Source organism: Triturus cristatus, chromosome 9 (genome assembly GCF_964204655.1).
Source record: "Triturus cristatus chromosome 9, aTriCri1.1, whole genome shotgun sequence".
NCBI lineage: Eukaryota > Metazoa > Chordata > Amphibia > Caudata > Salamandridae > Triturus > Triturus cristatus.
Genome location: NC_140592.1, coordinates 928,695,402 through 928,716,654, shown reverse-complemented (window position 1 = coordinate 928,716,654; position 21,253 = coordinate 928,695,402). Strand labels below are relative to the sequence as shown.

The 21,253-nt window shown below is 44.8% G+C and overlaps 1 protein-coding gene across 1 annotated transcript in view; it reads left to right on the top strand.

Moving 5' to 3' along the window:
• The window catches only part of UNC79 (unc-79 subunit of NALCN channel complex), a 628,882-nt gene that overhangs the window by 290,397 nt on the left and 317,232 nt on the right, over positions 1 to 21,253 (top strand). The window contains exons 26-28 of the mRNA XM_085626482.1: positions 217 to 396; positions 2,563 to 2,628; positions 14,382 to 14,668. Coding sequence (XP_085482608.1) covers positions 217 to 396; positions 2,563 to 2,628; positions 14,382 to 14,668 — 533 coding nt within the window. The remainder of the gene's footprint in view (positions 1 to 216; positions 397 to 2,562; positions 2,629 to 14,381; positions 14,669 to 21,253) is intronic.

Below are 21,253 nucleotides of genomic sequence, written 5' to 3'. Positions count from 1 at the left end.
AAACCAGTGCACGTAGAGCTGATCAGCTTCCTGCCAATGTATCCTTTCTACAAATCTTGAAGAATGGTTTTGCTACCCTATAGTAGCGTCCACATTTGCACTATTAAAACTCAGAACGTAAAGTGATTTATAGAAAAATATTTTTCGTGGTTGAAGGATTTGTGTCTTTTCAGTATTGTGACTTCTAATGTACCTACTTCCATTTTACTCGTAAAGCTATCACGGCTGTCCGGACTAACGTGGCCAACCTGAGTGATGCTGCCATGTGGAAGATCAAAAGGGCCCGCTTCGCGCGGAACCGCCAGAAGAGCGTGCGCTCCCTCAGGGACAGTGTGAAGGGCCCTCTGGAGTCCAAGAGAGCCATTTCCCTCCCAGAAACCCTCAACACCAAAATCCGTTGAGTATACTTTCCTTTAAAACTTGAAATGGCTAACCATTATTAGAAATATGCGTACATTATTTGTGATACACTGTACTTTTTTATGTCAAACTCTCCACTGGTACCATCTGCACAAAACTACTGTTAAAATGGGTACTATCAAGATATGTTTGGCACACGTAACCCTGAGTTTTAGCTAAATGTGTTTTTTCCAGATTAACAAACCTAAGCAAAACTCTTTATAAGAGTGATGCACACCAGAAATATCAGCACCTGTCACTCCCTCTAAAAATAACTCTTCCTTCACTGACATGCCATTGGCCTTGTCCACTTGTACGGATTGCACACGTCGGCAGTCATACGCTATTACATTCTCATTACATATTTGGAATGCTATTAGCCTTCTCAACACATAGCAGTCATGTATATCAGTATGTGATCCCTTAATGAACCTCACACTTGGCTATCCTGACTCTAAAGGGCAAGTACATCTGCCCTCTTGTCTTGTATTGATCATTTTATCTTTAAACTAGGTACCAATATCAGAAGTCACAACTAAAGTCAATACGTCTCTTAAGGGTCAATAATATTAGACATATCCTCTACTAGGGGCCTTTAGCAGCTGTCCTTTCTACCTTCGTTTAGGGGTTAAGATCAGCCACCTTTAAAGGTAAACAGTGGCACCCAACCCATTGCCTTAATCATCATCCCACCCTTCTATTACGATTTCCTGTGCATCATCCATCCAGTCTGTTGAGATTCAGGTGTTCCAGTAATTCCATTTCACTAAGTTCAAGTACATCATCAGCCATACTGTCTTTTAGGATTAATGTACATTGGCTAGCTCAAATATTAAAGATATTTTGCATCATTAGTGTTGTCATTTAATGAGTACACTATCACATCTCCTAAGAGTTGTATGTATATACAGCAAAATCACCTAATTGCCAATACCCTCCCCATTTTCATCTCTCAAAAGGCATGCCATGCTTGTCACAATCTCATCTCCCAGAGGGAATTCCAATTGACATCTTTATAGGCATGCCTGTCTGCACCATCACCTTTTAATACACACTTACCCATCTATACAATTAGCTAAATGCAGGTCCCTGATCTTTACCCACACACTTACCAATCTCTATAATTTCCTGGGCTGAGGCCGAACTGGCATTTCCCCGGTACGCAGTAGGCTAGGGGCCTGCTTTGAAGCAGGCTGCAATGACTGCTCCATGCTCCCATAGCCCCATTCTAGGGGCAGCCTCCCACAGTGCAAGCCTGCCTTCAACATGTTTACTGAGACTGGTTTTGGCTTCCGGCTTAGCTCTGCCTATATGTACTTGATTCAATATTCTATTTTCTGAATGAGCATGGCCATCCGCCTCTACCCTTTTGAGGTTTTCTTCACGACAACCGTTTCCTGGGTATTTATATGTTGTGGATTCCTTCAGTGCATTAATTTATCAGGAGTCAAGGACCCTCCAAAGGCAACCTCTATCATAGAAGACCTCCTAAATATTTATTTATTTAAGGGTTTTATATAGCGCTAGCCAGACCCGAGGGTATCGGAGCGTTTTACAGCGTTATCAGTCATAAGATACATTAATGTAGTAATATGCACAATGTAGTGTTATGACCACTACTGTACACAAACGCTGTGTGTAAATGGCAGAGGCAATAGTTGATTGCATTACCTTTTTCTCCTCTTAATGGGAAAGTGACCTGAACTCTGATTTGAATGGCAGAAAGTACAGCATGAATGAAAGACAACAGCCTTTGGCATTAGTCTCGTCGCCATATGGCATAATGACAAGTGACCACAAGAGTGCGCCTAACTGCAAAAGAGGGCCTCAAAAAGTCTTTAAATACATGCAGAAAGGAATTAAAGTGTTTACAAAGAGAAGGGGTCTATCTCCTTCTGCTTTTCATGTTGAGATTAATTAAATAATAGGCAGTCATATGCAAAGAAGATGGAGTAGAGAAATGAGAATGTTTGTCTTTTACAAAACCTACGAAAGTGAGGATGCCTTAATTTCCTGAATCCTTTGGCTCATATGAAGATATTGTGGTCATTCTTAACTATAGTTTTGTTTATATCAGTTATCAATTCTAGAATTATTATTCATTGTATTGCTATGTTAATTTTACAATGGATAGATATTTAATTGTATTCTCTCTCTTCCCAGCTGTAAGGTTGACAAGAAATGAGCAGTCTGCACCAGCTTTAGGAGACACATCAGATCAAACACCAGGTGGGACTCCTTGGTGCCAACATTGGGTGGGACCATGTGCTGTCATACATTTTTACAAAATGGAAACCTGTTGTTTCAATAGCAAAAGTTACTTTTGGCGGGTTTGTACATATCTTGGATGCTGTGTGAAAATGATTCAGACTATTACTATCCATTTATTAATTTTCCACTGATATTATGTAACCTTGACTGGCAATGGTACATATCAGTGTATAATACAGATACGCTTGATTATTATTCCTTTCGCGGATTGATGTGATGAGTTAAAGAGAAGAAGGAAGGCTCAATAGGAAAATTGTAATCCTAGGATTCATAAAATGACATGGCCAAGCTTGCTGCCACATTCCAAAACAAGTACAAGCCCACCCTCTCTGCAGTATCAAAGGTAGAGGGAAAAGACACTAGTAGGTCCACGCGGGTGCTACTGCTGCATCTCATTGGCACCTGCACATTCACAAGGAGAGAGATACAAATGTGTTATTCATGAAAATAGCAAACCTGTGTTAAGGCTGGTGAGTTTAGTTGCCGTATAGTCAGTCGTTGATAAAAGAAAATTTAATAGTTTCATAAAAAGATCAGCTGGTGTTTAGTGACAATATTTTTATGGTTTTAAAATATGTTTCTAGCTGAAATTGTGGTTATAATTTATGATCAGTCTGGGAGACTCAGTGCTGATGTTGTTTTCTTGGTGCCGAAGGGCACTTGCGGCTGGTATTCCATGACTTCTGTGGAGTCATTCCATCATCTATTTTGAACATCCTTTTCATATAAGCCTCAATACTGCTGTCTAAAGTATTGCACCAACCTGTAAGGTTGGTGTCCTGTCTTTTATCTGAACCTGGTATGGTCTCTGTAATCTGCGCAGTAACTGTTATTTGAGTCTGTTATCTCAGCTCTCTGTGCCTTGAGATTATGAAATTCATGTAGAAAGTGGAATTTAGAAGTCAGATTGGTGTACCACATCACCCCTGGAATTGGTACGTCTCTCTTGGTATGCCATAAAAGTATTATGATGATGACAGGGAAGTTGATATGTGTTGCTTACTGTTTTCCAGAAAGAAAGCAGCCAAGAATATTTTAAGGGTGATCTTGAATGACCTATGGGTCTATAGATGATTTGTGTGATCCCCATAATGTAAAAAAAACAATTTGGCCCAATTTTTTCAGTGTTTTGTTGGGGGAAGAATCCTTCCCCTCTGTGCTCCCTAGAGGTCATTCTTCTTTCTTGCTTTGGTTGCTCTCTTGGTGCAATTTCAGAACATTATTTTTACCCCACCTCTTTGATAGTTCACGAGCTGTCACCGCATAAATGCTGTTAGGCACGCTTAAAAACAAACACAAACACACAACACTTACAGAGCTTAAATTGTTAAAAAAAACTTTTAGTGTAATGGCTAACAAGTAGAACCTGCAGTGTCAACCACCAGTTGAAATCATAGCATGACAACAAAGACTTCTATCAATCCTTCACGCCATTACTATATCTTCCAGTTTCAATGAAGATTTAATGATGTTGCATGTTTTAAAACCATGTGAGGCATTCTTTGTACATTTTTGAAAGTGGAGTGAAAAGGAATGTAGAAAATCACACAATGATCTAGTCAAATTGCTAAAAGAACTAGGTGACAACAGTTAACTGTAAAATACCTCAAATCACAATTTTCCCCGCTCAAATGAAACCTGTGTTACTCAAAGATGAGCAAGCTACATCTGCAAACCCCAGAGCCAAGTTAGCTGAACAAGGGTGTTAAAAGGATTTTTGATGTTCCATAAATTCATGCACTCCAGGTTTGCTATTAAGAAGACCGCATCCATTGTGAATTAATGAAACTGTGCTCGCACCATCTGAAGCAACATTACTTAATTATCCCACCCTTTTGTGTGCATTGAATAATATTACTAGAATCAGGCTCATCCATTAGTGCAGAGGCGGGGTCCAAATGAACTGGGGTGGTATACTGCAGTTTTAGTCTCTCATAAATCATCTTCTCATTACCATACATTTACTCAAATGTAATTGAAAACACCACAGTATCATTCAACACCTTTCAATGGAATGTATTTAAATGGATTCCATGTCCATTTAATTCAACTCCAAATCATGATTTGTTCAACACACGGACGATTAACATGGTCATTTGTTTCCATGAGTTGTGAGTGGAGTGCAGTAATATTGAATGCATCTACTATGAGTAATGTACTTTGGGGACTTTTGATGATATGGCTTGAAAAAGCGATGGCCATTATGAAACTTGTGTTGGCTGAAATGTATGAATCCACTTTATGAAAGCTTACATTGAATTAAACATGAGAACATTATAAGGTCTCACATGATGTGTATTCAATACTCTTTTGGTAGATTTATAAGGATCAGAGGAAGACTTATTGGACCTTAAATTTGTAGAAGCTACACCAACCAGATTCCTAATATACAAATAAATACACTGCTGGCATGTGCTGTGATCAATTGGAGGTCTCAATAAATGCTGCACTTTTTTTTCTCCATTTTACTACCTCACTGGTTCACAATCAGCTGCTACAGCTCTGCCTTCCCCATTAGTAGGATCTTTGGAAAAAGTTGGAGAAGATTTAAACAACTCGTTAAGCAATCGATCCATTGTTACAGACTTTGACTTTGCAAAGCATGCATTGTTGACGCAGACATCTGGTCAGTCAATGACAATGGGAAGGGAAGTCAACTATATAAAACATTCCTTATGGATACAGAGGTAACCTTCTGCCTTTAGTGATCATATTTTTGTTGGTGGACTGAGGGTTCTGCAAAGTCCCTTCTCAATTAGCGTCTTTGGTTTCTATCACTGCTACTGGTGCATTACTGACCGGGGCACATGTTCAAAGGTTGTTCAAAGTGGCACGCATTCTCACTGATGCACCGTGCTTCTTTATTAGCAGCCACAGTCATTTTCCATGTGTTCTTTCAGGCTTGGACATTTAACCATATGTTTTTTTGCCTCACATTGATTCAAGTCTTCTGCTTTTTGCTGCTATTATTGCCATAATGTGTCTCCTCATGCTGCAGATCAACAGCAAGACCCTGACATCTCTTGGGGTGACTGTCACCTCTGTGAGTCTCCACTCTTAAGACGTGGATCATGGACCAGTAAAAATCAGCTTTATCACCCACATAAAAGGCATTTGGAAATTAATTAGCATGTACTCCTCATTAGACTGCCTAAAACACGGCAGGACTCCAGAGGAACCAGGAGCTGAAGCGGCGGCGCTGATGGGGTCTCGGAGGAAGCAGTGTGCTGACCTTCAATGCGAGTTGGACTGCCTGAGTCAGGAGTACCTCTTCTGCCAGACAAAGCTTTGTGAACGCAGAAACCAGATCAAAACATTTCAGGCGAAGAGGCCAAAGGGGTGCTGAAGCAGTTGCTTGATTCCATGTCTGATGATCTTCCTAGCAATAGCGACAGCACTATTCTACATCGTTGTTCTACAGCACAGTTTTATACGATGAGCTGGAGTATGCATCTTACAGAATTTATACTGACTTTAGACATAAATTGGGAAAATCTTTCTCAGGAATTTCAGATTTGTAAAATAGTTTTTTAAATAATGTTTTATGGAGTATTTTGCCCTTCTTAAAATTTTAGAAAACCATTTAATAAAGATTCCTACTCCTCATTAGTGAAGGAAAGAACAGTTTTGTCTGATTTTAAGTTGGCTTGAATGACAAGTCTCTAGCTGCCTGTCACTATCCTTCACACTGTTTCAGTTGGAATGTTATACAATTAGTAATTAACAGGCAACTGGAATTATGGCAAGTAAAATGTGCTACCCATAAAATCTCTCCTTTGGTGGTCCTCCATCATATTCCATGTTCTCTCTTTGAAGTCATCACCAGCTCAGCAATTCTTTTTGAATGTTGGCCGAAATCTTCACTCCATATGGGGGCAATCTTCGTACGTTGTTGGAAGTGGCAGGAAGAAGTCTCAATACTAAAGCCACATAACAATCTAAAATATATGGCAAAAGGAATGGTTAACAGTAAACCTGAAGGATCCCAGAAGCCATTTTAACCCACTGAGCTATATCAATACTTAGCACAATCCTCTGGCTTATATTAGATACAGGAGCCTAAGGGTACCAAAGTTGGAGAAGAGACACCCACAAACATATGGAACCAAATGAGCAGGATAGATAGTCAAAATGTGCCACAGGAGGCCATTTATTCAACAACAACAAGAACTGTAGGTACATTAATACTATCCAAATATTCTGCTAATTATTAAGTAGAATCTCAAATGATGAATTTAGGGCAATGCAAACCCCAAGGCAGACTCCGTGCTGAGTGTCACTGAATGCTGGCTTAGTGCGCTGACATCCCCACGCATGGCTGAGTTGTATTTGTGCGGGTAATTCATGCTATAGTATCCCCAAATATGACATGTTTCCTAAAACAGATTGAGTGCTTTCAGAGTTCCATAACTGCCTCAGCTCAGTGCTACTGAATTGCTAGACTGACTTAGTGTTGTGGATCTTTTAAGTCTGTTGATGCTATCGGATTCCTTGGCCTGGCTCAGTTCTTTAGGAAATCATTGGCTGACTTAAAGCTGTGCATTCTGTAAGAGACGTTTTAAGGCATGAACAAAGTGGGCAACTGCTCAGGGTCCCCACCGCAGAGGGGCCCACAGGGAAAGTGAAACTTTTCTTTAACTCACTGTGAATTTCTGTATTTTAACCTTTAACGTATCATTTATTATCCTTAGTGTAACAATGGGTTTGAATTAGCAAAAAAGAATAATAAAATTGAAAGTTATTCCAAACAGGGCCCCCCAAAATATTTCTTGCCCGGGGTCCTCACAATCACTGCTACTTGGTGCAATAGGGTGATCCATACACAGTGTGACAGTAGACAGGCAAGTTTACTAAGCACATAATAAATTGGAGCCAAAGTTTGGATTCAGTGCTGCTTTAATACATCTAGAAAGACAGTTTTTTTTACTAGTAGAAATATTAAGTGACTCATTGCGAGTATGGCGGTCCGCATATTCCAACTTTCATTTCCACTGCGGTGAGCCCGCCACTAAAAGGGTGGTGGACATGGTAGTAAGGGCCACTTCTGGCCTGTGGGTGCATGCAGGGGGACACATGTTGTGCCCCCTTAGAATTGCACCCCCGTTCCTGCACGGTGTGGCATGCACGACATGGTGCATGCCACACCATGCAGTAACGTGCTGCAGGTGCTGTCATGGCGGGGGAAACATCCTTTACCACGAAGGCATTTCCATGCGTTATGTTTAAAACGGTACACTTACCACGTAAACGTCTATACAACGCGTATTCCTTCCACGAACGTCTTTACCACGCAAGCTGGAACGTCTTCTTCCTCGTCCCAATTAGTCCTTTTTTAGTGTCGGCGAAGACGCGAGCTAAAGGCAAAAATTTGAAAAAAATGGGGCTTGGGGGGTCTCCCCCCAAAAATGAAAAATGAGAAAAGAAAGGGGGGTGGGGGTACCCCCCCCCCCCCAAAAAAAAGAAATAACGTGGGGAAGTAGAGGAAATCGACGTCGTTTTATGTGAAAGGAAATGACGCTTCAAATTTAAGACGTATAACGTCAGTCACGAAGGAAGAACGAAGAGACGACGTGAAGAGGTAAGGGAAAAACAAATTAAAAATATATATATATAAATTGAGGTTAACGGGCAGGGGTAATTATAAAATGTATTGGGGGAAGGGGGATCACGTAAGAGTACAGGGGAGGGGTATAACCTTTACCAAGAGTATTCCATTACCATGCTTGGTAAAGGAATATTCGTGGTAAAGATTATGCGAAGAAAGATCATTCCGTTGTAACGCATGCGTGGTAAAGGCATGCATTACAATGGATTTCGTTGTAATGACATACATTCTCATGGCGGTGGTCTGCTGTTAAGGCTCCCCTATGAGCCTAACAGACCACCGCCGTGAGACCAACGCAGCACTGCCCGCCTGCCATGGATTACACTCACAATCTGGCAGGCGGGCGAACTACGGGCTTGATGGTCCACCTGTTGGTTTGGCAGTGGCGGGCTGACTGGAGGACCGCCAAACTTGTAATAAGGACCTAAGTCTAATTTCAAGGTCAAGTGGCCAGATGTACTGGTTACTGCTCGCAAAATACTGATTGCAATTTGAGACCAGAATTTTTGCGACTAGTAAATATTTTTCCTGAAAGGGGTGCAATTTGCAAACCATCTTACTTCATTAATATTCATGAGGTAGGTTGCAAATTGTCTGTGATTGTCTTTCAATAAAGTAAACCTTTTTTATGCAGCCTGTTTCCTTTATAGGAAATGGAACTGTGCTTAAAATGGAAGCTTCACTTTTTTTAAAGTTTGTATGTGAGCTGGAAGCGGTCCTACTTCCCAACAAACTTTATCTGAAAGAGACACGTTAGTGATAGATTCCTTACCTTAGAATTACCCGCAGGCGTCAGACTGGATAGGGAAAGTTTTTGTCAGCAGTACCCCTGCGCGTCGGTAGGCATCGTCGTGCGGCTCCTCGTACGTTGGTGGCGTCGTAGTCGCCGAGATGACATCGCTGGAGCTACTTAGACACAACCAGGCGCACACACGTCAGTTCTTTCTTTTTCCACGCCAGCAAGGGCAGATCCGGAGAGAGCGGAACCCCCAGTCAATTTTTGACTGAGCATTTTGAGACTTTTTGTCTCTGTTCTATTGAGTCTCTGACTCCTGGTGTATAGGGATGCCCGGTTTTAAGTCCCGCAAGGCTTGTCCCGGCATGATGTCGGTGACGGACCCGTACCGCGAGTGTCTCTACTGCCTGGGGCGCAACCACAACCCCTCGTCATGCCCGAATGCCGGGCCATGGCTCCAAAAACTTTGCGGGAGTGGTCCCGAAAGTTTCTTGAGGCCCGGGAGTCCGCTTCGTGCCGTTCAAGGTCCCGGTCCCGTGGGAGGTCGAGGGACTGGTCGTGGAGCTGCCACCATCGTTCGACGAAGTCTTCGCACTCAGGGTCAGTTAAGACGAATCACAAGAAGTCGAAGAAGCGGCGTCGCTCTTTGCCTTCCCCTAGCCTGTCGAGCGACATGGCTAAGGATGCGGGTGGTGCCACCCCCATGGCTCCAGAGGAGCCGAGACAGTTGCCTACGACCTACCCGCCTTTCCCGGGTCCGTCAGCGACTCCGGCCCAGCTGCAGGAATTCCTGTCTGCTATGGCCCACCTATTTGGCCCGTCTGGATCCGCTGGCGCGCCTTCGAGCCCCATGGGCCTGACCGGGGGTCCTCGCCTTCCTTCGTCACTGAATCTGGCCCTGACGTTGTCAACGGTGCCGGCCTCGGCACCACGAGACCCCCGTGGATCCATACCAGGATCACTGCCGATGCTGGTTGGCCTCATACGACCTCTACCGGCATCGGCGCCGGCCAGCCGCATGACCGACGCCGTACCCGGCTTCCTTCCCAACGTGGACACAGTGCCGGAAGGGTGTCGACCGACTCCGACATCGAATCCTTCCTAGTCCGGTGTTTCAGGCCCACCAAACGCCAGTGGGTGGCAGGATTCGCCATCACCTCCCTCACTGGCGCACCATCACATTGGACAGGTGGGTTTTACAGATAGTCCGAAGGGGCTACTCCCTCCCCTTCGAGACTACCCCTCCAGCCATGCCACCTCAGTACCACCACATGTCGGGGGATCACTTGGTACTTCTCCAGCAGGAAGTTGCGGCCCTCTTGGCCTAGGGGGCCATCGAGCACGTTCCAACGCCAGAAGTAGGTCATGGTTGTTACTCCCACTACTTCTTGGTTCCAAAGAAGGACAAGGGCCAGCGTCCTATCTTAGCCCTTCGGAACGTCAATCGCTTCCTCTGGAAGGAGAAGTTCAAGATGCTCACACTTGCTCAGGTCTTGTCTGCCCTAGACCCGCAAGACTGGATGGTAGCATTGGACTTGCAGGACGCTTATTTTCATATCCCCGTCCTGCCGGCCCACCGGCATTACCTGCGGTTCACGGTAGGCTACGAGCACTTTCAGTTCACCGTGCTCCCTTTTGGCCTTACCAGCACCCCTCGGGTGTTAACGAAAGTGATGGCGGTGGTTGCAGCTCACCTGCGCAGATCAGGGGTTTTAGTCTTCCACTATCTCGACAACTGGCTGTTGAAGGCGGGCTCGCCCCAGGCAGTCGTCTCCCACCTCCAGATGACAGCCGACCTCCTGCACTTGCTGGGGTTCTCCTTCAAGGTGCCAAAGTCGCACCATATTCCCTCTCAGAAGCTCCTCTTTATCAGAGTGGTTCTGGACATGGCGCAGTTTCGGTTTTATCCTCATGAACAGCGAGTCTGGGACATTCGAGCTATGATTCTGATCTTTCGACCCTTGTCCTGGGTTTCGGTCAGGATGACCTTGAGGCTGCTGGGCCTCATGGCCTCCTGCATCCTGCTGACCAATCATGTCAGGTGGCATATGCGGACTTTGCAGGGGGACCTGGAGTTCCAGTGGGTGCAGCATCAAGGGGACCTATCCGAGTACGTCCAGATCTCGGAGGGCACTGCAAAGCAGTTGCAGTGGTGGCTGCGATCCAGCAGTGGGTTAGCGGCAGATCACTCTCTCTTCCCCAACTGGAGCACACAGTGGTGACGGATGTGTCCCTCCTGGCGTGGGGCGGCCACATGGGAGAGGCGGAGATCAGAGGCCTCTGGTCTCCGTTGGAGTCCAGCCTCCATATCAACCTTCTGGAGCTCCAGGAAATCTTACTTGCACTGAAGGCATTCCTTCCCTCTATCAAGGGGAGAGTAGTGCAGGTGTTAACAGACAACACCACCGCCATGTGGTACTGCAACAAGCAAGGCGGGGTGGGGTCGTGGACCCTATGTCAGGAGGCTCTGCGTCTCTGAACATGGCTGGAACGTCAAGGCATTTCCTTGGTGGTTCAACACATGGCAGGTTCTTTGAATGTCAGGGCGGACGAACTCAGCCGCAGGTGCATGATGGATCACAAATGGCATCTTCACTCGGAGGTGGTGCAAGGTCTCTTTCAACAGTGGGGAGAGCCTTGGTTAGATCTAGTTGCCACCGAAGAGAACGTGCAATGTCAGCAGTTCTGCGCATTGTAATCTCCAAGGCGGCACTTGCTTGGTGACCCATTTCATCACGAGTGGAGTTGCAGTCTATTGTACGCCTTTCCGCCTATACACTTCTACCCAGAGTGCTGAAGAAGAGCAGGCCCGACCTGGCCCAAGTCATTCTTGTGGCCTCTGACTGGGCTCGAAGAGTTTGGTATCCCAAGCTACTCAGTATGAGCGTGGATCCCCCAATCCGACTGCCTCTTCAGGAGGATCTTCTGTTACAGCAGCAGGGGACGGTCCTCCACCCGAACCTGTCCAGCCTCCACCTCCTTGCGTGGAGATTGAACGGCGACAGTTGATTCCAATTGACTTGCTTCCTGAAGTCTGTGATATCATTCTGGCAGCCAGGCGTCCCTCCACTAAATTGGTATACGCCTGCAGGTGGAACAAATTTGTGGCATGGTGCACAGCAAAGGCTGTGGATCCCCTTTCTGCCCCTCTTTCAGAGGTCCTTTTGTTCCTTCTTTCTTTGGCCCGGCAGGGCTGTGCTCTGGGCACTATTAAAGGCTATCTTTCTGCAATATCAGCTTTTCTCAGGCTCCCTGATCAGCCCTCTCTTTTCAAGGCCCCTGTCGTAAATAGAATTCTCAAAGGCATTACTCACCTTTTCCCTTCTATTTCGTTTGTGAAGCCACAGTGGGACTTGAATCTGGTTCATTATTTGATGTGCACTCCTTTTGAGCCGCTTCACAACTGTCCTCTTCGTTTACTAACTTTGAAGACTGCTTTCCTGGTTGCCATCACAGTGGCGTAACGAAAGTTGAGGGGGCCACCCTGCCATGTACACGGAGGGGCCCCCACTCCGGGTTTTATCCGGAGTTCTTGGGCCTGATTATCGTGCTGAGGTGGCCCCCTGCAGCTCGAGGGCCCCCCGCACCGCGGGGCCCTGTGTTACGCTCCTGTGCCATCACCTCCGCTAGGCGCGTGAGTGAGCTCCAGGCTCTTTCCTGTAAACCTCCTTTACTGTTGGTTCATCCGGACAAGGTTCTGCTCCCCACTCGTCCTTCCTTCTTGCCAAAGGTCGTTACTCCCTTCCACATAGGGCAAACTATCACCTTGCCCACTTTCTTTCCGCCTCCGCACCCTTCCAGAGAGGAAGAGAGGCTCCACCGTCTGGACCCAAAATGTGCGCTCTCCTTTTAACTGAATCGCACACAACAGTTCTGGGTGCCAAGAAAGGCCGGGCTGTACACAAGAGGACTATCTCTCACTGGGTCATCTTGTGCCTCAAAGCCTGTTATTCTCTGGCTAAAAAGGAACCGCTGGTGGGGTTGCACGCCCATTCTACCAGGGCGACAGCAGCTACTACTGCTTTGAAGTGTGGTGTCCCCCTGCAAGACATCTGTCAGGCAGCCATATGGGCTTCGCTGCACACTTTTACAAAGCATTACTGCCTGGACAGCCAAGTCTGGAGAGATGGCTTCTTTGGCCGTTCTGTTCCCCGTTACTTTCTGGTGTGATCTTGGTTTGCAGACCCACCACCGGGGTTGGTAGTGCTGGGGTATCTATTCTAAGGTAAGGAATCTATCACTAACGTGTCTCTTTCAGATGAACAAGTTACTTACCTTCGGTAACGATATATCTGTAAGAGACATTAGTTAGTGATAGATTCCTTACCGCCCGCCCATCCTCCCCGTTCTGCGAACTGATTTCTAGGGTTAAGGTCATCTCTTTCAGGGCCCTAGTTTCAATGTACCAGTGGTCAGTATCTTGCATGGCTCTGCGTTCCTGGCGCGGAAAGTCATGTACAGAACTGACGTCCACACCAGTGGGCGCATCTAAGTAGCTCCAGCGACGTCATCTCGGCGACTACGACACCACCAACGTACGCGGAGCCGCATGACGACGCCTACTGATGCACAAGGGTACTGCTGACAAAAACCTTCTGGATCCAGTCTGACGCCTGGGGGTAATTCTAAGGTAAGGAATCTATCACTAACTAATGTCTCTTACAGATATATCGTTACCGAAGGTAAGTAAATTGTTCTTTAAAGCATTCACAAAGGTTAAGGGGTCCTAGTGGGACACCTTTTCTTTTGGGAAGGGGTTAGTACCCAAACTTGGGGGTCCGTACCGTTTCATTGATTTTTCACTGCAATTACAGTCCTAAATTATTGATACATATGAGGAGGAATCACTGTTTGGAAAGGGTGCCTACAACATGCCACTGCCAAATAGGGGTTTCTTATCCATTTCTAAACCCATTTTAGGGGTTGGTAAAAAGTTCCTTCTTCTCAAATGGGTATAGTACATTCAAAAAAGGATTTTTGTCGGTCGCAAACTCCGAATAAGGGCTTTTGCGATCACACAAAATGCTTTGTACATCTGGTCAATGAGAAAAGGCCAAACAATAGCTGACATTGCCTTAAATGGAAGACTGCATGGACTAAGCACCCTCCTTAATTAGAACATCCTGATGGAATTAACTTTGTTGCCAATAGGTTTTTTTGATAGAAGATTGGCCAATAATCCCTATGCTACAGTGACAATAACTCTGTTGGGCAATATTACGTGATTATTACATGGCAAAAGAATGTTAGTAGGCGGATGGCTAATTACTACGTGAACCTCAACAGCGGAATTAATCTCCTGTCCATCAAAACATTTTTGTTCCCTCATTAAAACAGACAAGTAATAGCAGTATTTTCTTGCAATCATAGGTCAGGAATCCCCTGAGAATGATAACATGATAAAAGATCTTCTGCCAGAGGATGCTGGGATTGATCACCAGACTGTTCACCAACTCATCATGGTCTTGATGAAGTTCATGGCGAAGGACCAGAGCAGCGCGGAGGCCGACATTAGCAGCGCAAAAGCTTTCAACACCGTCAAACGCCATTTGTATGTGCTCCTTGGCTACGACCAGCAGGAAGGATGCTTCATGATTGCACCCCAAAAAATGCGCGTCTCAACATGCTTCAATGCATTTATTGCTGGAGTAGCGCAAGTAAGCACAACTCAATACATATATCACCAATTGCCGCTGTCTCTGTACTTTAAAAGCACTATATGGAGCTGTTGAAATATATCTTGTATTGATGTTGTTTAATTGTTAAAATTTAGAAATATTTTGAATCAATTCACACATTTTTGTTGTAGATTAATCGCTTCTGGGTCGGATTTGGGGTTTGATGAACGGATACCACTTCCACCTTATTACAAGTGCATTATGCCCTAATGCACTTGTAATAAGGCAGACAGGACATCTGTCAGGTTTGTGATGGAGTAACCCGTCCACCGAACTCTAAATTAAGCCCTTTGACTTGATCAACGTTTGCATGATTTACTCACTTCTAGAGTGGAACAACACAATAAGGTATCCCTATAAATAACAGAACTCAGTTCTTGTAAACGGACAAAGTTAACATTTTTTCTTGTGAAGTCTGAACTTTGGAAAGGTATGATTCTGCTTTTTTTTTCAGACTGCCGGATGCACATATCCAGTCCTAGACAGATTTCAAGTGTGCAGTCTATTGCTGACATCAGGTGTTGTAAAGTAAAAGCCAGGAAGGTGTAAGGGCCTGATTCAGATCTTGACAGACGGGTTACACCATCACAATGGTGATGGGTATCCCGTCTGCCGAATTATACATCCCATTATATCCTATTGGATTTATATTTTGGTGGATAGGAGATTTGTCACTGTTGTGACGGAGTAACCCGTCTGCTGAGATCTGAATCAGGCCCTAAGTGTTGCACTTTAAACTTCCTGCTGATGGAGGCCTGTCCGGGACAAGAATCTTCTATAAAAGGGACATTGTAGAACATCTCAATTGCATTGCCAACTGAGCCTCAATGCTGTTGTGACTGAATGTCCCTGCCAATGAGTAGATATTCAACTCTGAATCTCTAGGACTGCTGATTAAATTATGAGGGCTATGCACAGCCATCAAGTAAAGGGAAACAAATAAATAGGGCTTATGTTGTTATTGACGAAAAAAGGTATTTGTGCTAATTGAGGCAAAACTTTTGGGACATTCCTCAGCCCTGAACATATCACAGTTTGATAATGGGGTGTAATGCAATGCAATGATCTTTTCTAATAACTGGAAACTGCCTACTTTGCCATTTGCCAGCTTGACTGTCACAAACCCTTTGTGTATTTGTACCCAGATCTCCTTCACAGGATTTTTTGATAAATGACTTGCCATTTTGAATTTTTCCTTGCTGCTACCACCTCTTTAATTCTCTAAGCACCAGCTTTTCTATGCTTTTGTACAGTGTGTTGTAGCAGACGTTCATACCACTTCATGGTCATACCATATCGCCCGACCTTTGTCAGGGCCGGACTGGGAACGCAGACCAGCCCTGGCAATTACATCCCGGAGGGAGGGGGAGAGGGGGATGCGAGCTTATGGGAAACACTGCTGCAGTGCTTTTGTTACAGGGTACCGATATTGCAGCACTGCCGCAAACCTGCCCCCCACTGGTCCAAAACTGCCCCCACCCTTCCGGGCCCACCGTGAAAACGCCCAGTGCACGCTCTGGTCAGTCCGGCCCTGACCGTTGTGGAGAAAATATGCCCTGAAATAAACATGTGGATGTCTGGAGCCATAAAAGAGATAGCAACTCTTTGTGACCTTTGGCTTAGTGGAGTAGTGTGGCTCACTGGTTAGAGGCAGCAGACCCGGAAGCAGAGGACGGCCCGCGACCAGGGTTCAATTCCCGACGCGGCAGGGTCTTGGACCAGGGCCAGCGGACTCGATAATTCTCGCCTCGGTGCCTACTCTAACCAGGGATCACACTCGGCAACTCTGGGCATTAGCTTGCCTCATCTCCACAACGGCCCCCCACATTCGCCGGGGATGCCTGGTTTCACCTTGGAGATACCCATGAGGGACCATCTCACAGGGATAGCCAGGACGGGTTCCCCAGCGGTCTACAGCGCCACGACGCCTCGGCAGCAGTGTGCTTTACAAAAAACACATACATACATTTACATACAAGCACTGATGGGAGAACATCTTGAAACTAGTCATCTCATGTGGCCATCTCAAAGTCGGGTATCAATTGGCCAGCCATATTTTTGTGGGCATAGTGCCGACTCCCCAAGAAGCAACATTACCATAAAAGTACTGATTGACAGAAACCCCCTTACTGGAACCTGCCAGGCAGCGATGCATACATTAGTGCATAACTCCAGAATAATATCTGACACAGAGTCCAGGTGAATGCCCCAATGTTTCAGTATGTCTTCCTAAGACCTTCAGCAGATGCACATCCATCTACATGCCACCTCTCTCATCTTGGGTCCTTTTTGATGATGGATCTATTCTGGATCAAGCCAGTCCCTAATGTGTACCACTTTTGGCCGCAACTGAGCACCTAGACACATTTTGGAGCCCTGGGACTTAGTTGCAGAAAATGCCTGTTTAAATCTCAACCCGGGGATATGCACGTTTTGATTGTACATGGAACTGTTACTGCACTGTTTGCCCAAGCTTAAGTACTGCAAAACTGTATTTTTTAACAGGGCTTCTTACTGACCCACTACAAGAGGAAAGAAAAAGAGAAATCAGCTTTGGAATCCCACAATTTCCTGGGCTGTGGGATGAATTTGAGTGCAAACATGTTTCTTCATCTGAAGTGCTACCAACCACATTATAAAACATACCAGGGCGTCAATTGAAAAAGGAAAATGATGAAATAACTATGTGGTGAGAAATATGCTTGTGAGGGTTTACAAGCGATTTTTATGATCCTATGTCCCTCTTAAGACCTTCATTACGAGCAACTTTGTAATATGTGACCCCTGGCCAAACGCCTATTCGCACAATTTTCTTTTTTTTCTTAAGAGCTATGCGATGTGTATCACACCCGGTATTTAAGAGCTGGTAATGAGACCGAAACTTCATGTTCCTCAAACTTAATCCATTTCAGTAAGTGAAATCTGCCGATATTTTTCAGGGGAGGCGGGTAGACACCAGGACAAGCAGCTTTTGATGCAGAAAACACAACAATGCTCAGGTTTTGCTACATTTTGTGGGGCTTGTCTTGTAATAGGTGATTGTTCTTCACATTGATAAATTCTGACCACCAGGTACCAGTATTTATCGGAAGCAATTATACCATCTGCCCCTCTGGAGACACTCATCATCGAATGCTGGGTAGGAAACTTCATAAGAAATATATGGGTTGCCATGAATGACATTCACAGATGAGGCATCACACACAAAAGGTGATGGGAGAATGCTTGCAACTTATCTAACCAGTGGCAACCGCTCAGGGTAGCATTCCAACCCATTATTCTTTTGCCTCCATGCCTCCTCAGTTTGAACCCAGCCATATGCAAATCAGTCTTGACTCTGCTCCAATGGCTAGAACAGTCAAGCCCGAACTGCCAGGCCATGTCCTCCGTGAAACGGAACACAAGCAACCCAAGATCGGTTACACCTTGATTGGGGCTCTTCAGTCAGGTGTTGCTTGGTTTCAGTGCCACAGTGAGCACAGGACACATGTCTGGACATGCCTTTGCCACTTAGGACGGTACATCAAAAACACAAAAGGTGATGGGAGGAATGCTGGCAGTCTGTCTAACCAGTGGCAATTGCTCTGAGTAGCATTCAAACTCATCATTCTTTTGCCCGTTATGCCACCTTAGTTTAGAACCAGCCATATGCAAATCAAACTTGACCCTGCTCCAGTAGGAATATTCAAGCCCAAACTGCTGGGTCAGGTGCTTGCTGAACCGGAACACAAGCAAGCCAGGACTGGTTTTGCCCTGATTGGGGCTCTTCAGTCAGGTGTAGCTTGGTTCTAGTGGTGCAGTGAGCACTGGGCAGGCGTCTGGAGATATACTTGCCTCTTAGGTTGGTACATCAAATACACAAAAGGTGATGAGAACAATGCTTGCAATTTGCAATCTGTAGGAGAGTCTCCCAAAACATCCTGTAGCCTCCCACCACACATAATTTCCCTCTGCTAGTATGAATAATGTTCACATCCTGGATACATACAGTTTGACAGGCAGACTTCTAGTATTAGTGATCCAGAAGCACCATTTCTGTGACAGTCTAAGCAAATGCAAATTGAATACACTTGCAGGTGTGCATACACTTAACCTCTACAATGAAATAGACAATAACATCATCTTATCCAACATATTGCATATTGTTTGATTTTCTGTGATACAATTGAGCAGCAAAGGATTTTGCTAGATAGTTAAAGCCCTTTAACATAGTACATTCATTTAGAATTCTATTATATCTTGTGTATGGGGGACATTTGTATTGTGTACAGCAGTGCGTAACTGTTAGCCCTATCAGCCTTAGGGTGGTCTTCTCTCAAACGTTTTGTTTTTTGCATTTCTCCTCCATTTTTGCTGAACTTGTTTTTGCTGGCCTTAGGGCTCTATGCACTTTACCACCGCTAACCAATGCTAAAGTGCATGTGCTCACTCCTTAAAACATGGTGACATTGGCTTATCACCAATTGGCATATTTAATTTACTTATAAGTTCCTAACAAACCGGTATTGCATGTACGCAGGGCCTGTATATTAAATGCTACAAGTGGCCCTTTAAACATGTACCAGGCCCGCCAGTGCAGCCTGTGTGTGCAGTTTTAAACTGGCATTTCGACCTGGCAAAATAAACCTCTATTTTTCTAAATTGTTGTGGGAACCTATATGTGGTGTGTTTTTATTTTATCACTGTTTGAAGTGTTGCACAAATACTATACATATTGTCTCAAAGTTAAGCCTGATTGCTTTGTGCCAAGCGACCAGAGAGTTCAGCACAGGTTAATTTGGGGTTTGCTTGTGACTTCAGCCTGGCAAGTATTTTGGTTGCTGCTTGAGTAAGGATTTGTCCCTCTCCACCAGTAACACAATTTCTTACAGTAATCAATATGACTTGTCAATCAGTCCCAAATTGTCATTTTGGTTGGATATTGAAAATTTATATGGAAAAGGAAAATCTCTGTAAGTCTGTGACTGCTTTCTAATGCTGTTATTTTTCTAAAAATATTAAACTACTCTGTTTTTCACCTTTTATACCTTTTTTGGTAGAGCGATCCATTAGGAAGCGTCAAGAAGAGCATTTTAAGAGCTTTGAATATTGTTTGGAGTTTTCAAAATGATTTGATCTTATGTCTGCTAGGCATTGCAAAGAGGTTTTAATGCGTTGATGAGCATTAAATGAATTATAGAAAACATTGTAACTCATGCTGGCTGAATGTTCGGTCAACATCTGTTTTCCATGTATCAAGGTTGTGGGAAATGATTTTCATTTGCACAGACTGTCCTGCTGTTATTGCAGAGCTCACGGTGCCGACAACACGTACGTGTCTGGAGCCCTCACAGCGTTTTAGGAGTGAACTCATCCAAGTTACTTCAACCAGTTCATATCGCATACTTAAACTTTCTCACAAAAGTTCAAAGGTAGTGCCTGTGGTAACCTCATGAAGTGAACCCTGATAATCATGGTTTTGAAACCCTACAGACTACCATAGACTCTGGCTTCCGAGGATTTTCAGATGAATGCAGGAAAGGGGATATGTTAGACAGATACATTTTAACCTAATGTAAGATATCACGTCATCATGTTAGAAGATTTGTAAAACGCTAAAATGCAAGTGAAATTATTACTTTCAAGTACCCACAACAAAAGCCACCCTGAAGTGTTCGCTCAGAAGGCGGGATAAGGTTATGTCTCAACACAGCTCCAATGCAAACTTTGGAGTCCCGCACCACAGAGAGGGGTGCGGGGGTCTGTCTTAGTCATGCAGATGGGGTGGGATTATGTCTTAGGACGCCTCCCATGACCACTCTTGAGCCCTATAAATCAGATGAGGTGGGGTCTGTCCCAGTGTCCCAGCCATGCAGATGGAGTATGTCCCATCACAGCTCCCATGCAAACTCTTGGAGACCTGCAATACAGATGTAGAAGGGGTGAGAGTATCTCTAAAAATGTGATATTATGTGATCCATTTTGATGAGACACATTTATGAACTGTAAAATCATTTTAGAGTTCTGATTAATAGTGTGACTATATGTTTGGAATGGTATGCAATTTTATTTTATCTCTACATAAAACACATGCAAAGTCTAAATTCTAGACTATTCCAGAGACAGCTTAAGGATTTTGGGGGCCCTGGGCCAAACGTATTTTGGGGACCCTGAATGGAACAGCTGTGAATTCATGATTCAGTTTCAGCTCTTTCATGCCATCTTTGGCCAGGTCACTGACAGTGCACAAGTACATTGGATACAATTCTAAATGCATTTAGATCTAATGTTCAGGGGGGGGCGTGGCTTGCGCGCCGCGGCGAGATGGCGGTTCGCGCTTGAGCTCCGTGAAGAGCGAGGGCTGACGGAGACTTTGCCGACGCTGAGGAATGCCCCGCTCAGCGCCGAAGATGGAATATTACATGGGAAACTGCCGTGTATCCTACGAGGGAGTTTTCTAGAGGTGGAAAGTGGCCAGAGTTCACTTTTTGGCATTCTAAGGTTGCGCTTCATGTTTTCACGAGCGGCCGCCATTTTGTTTCCTCTGTGAGGGAGTTCTACTTGCGCTTCTACACGACGACGCTA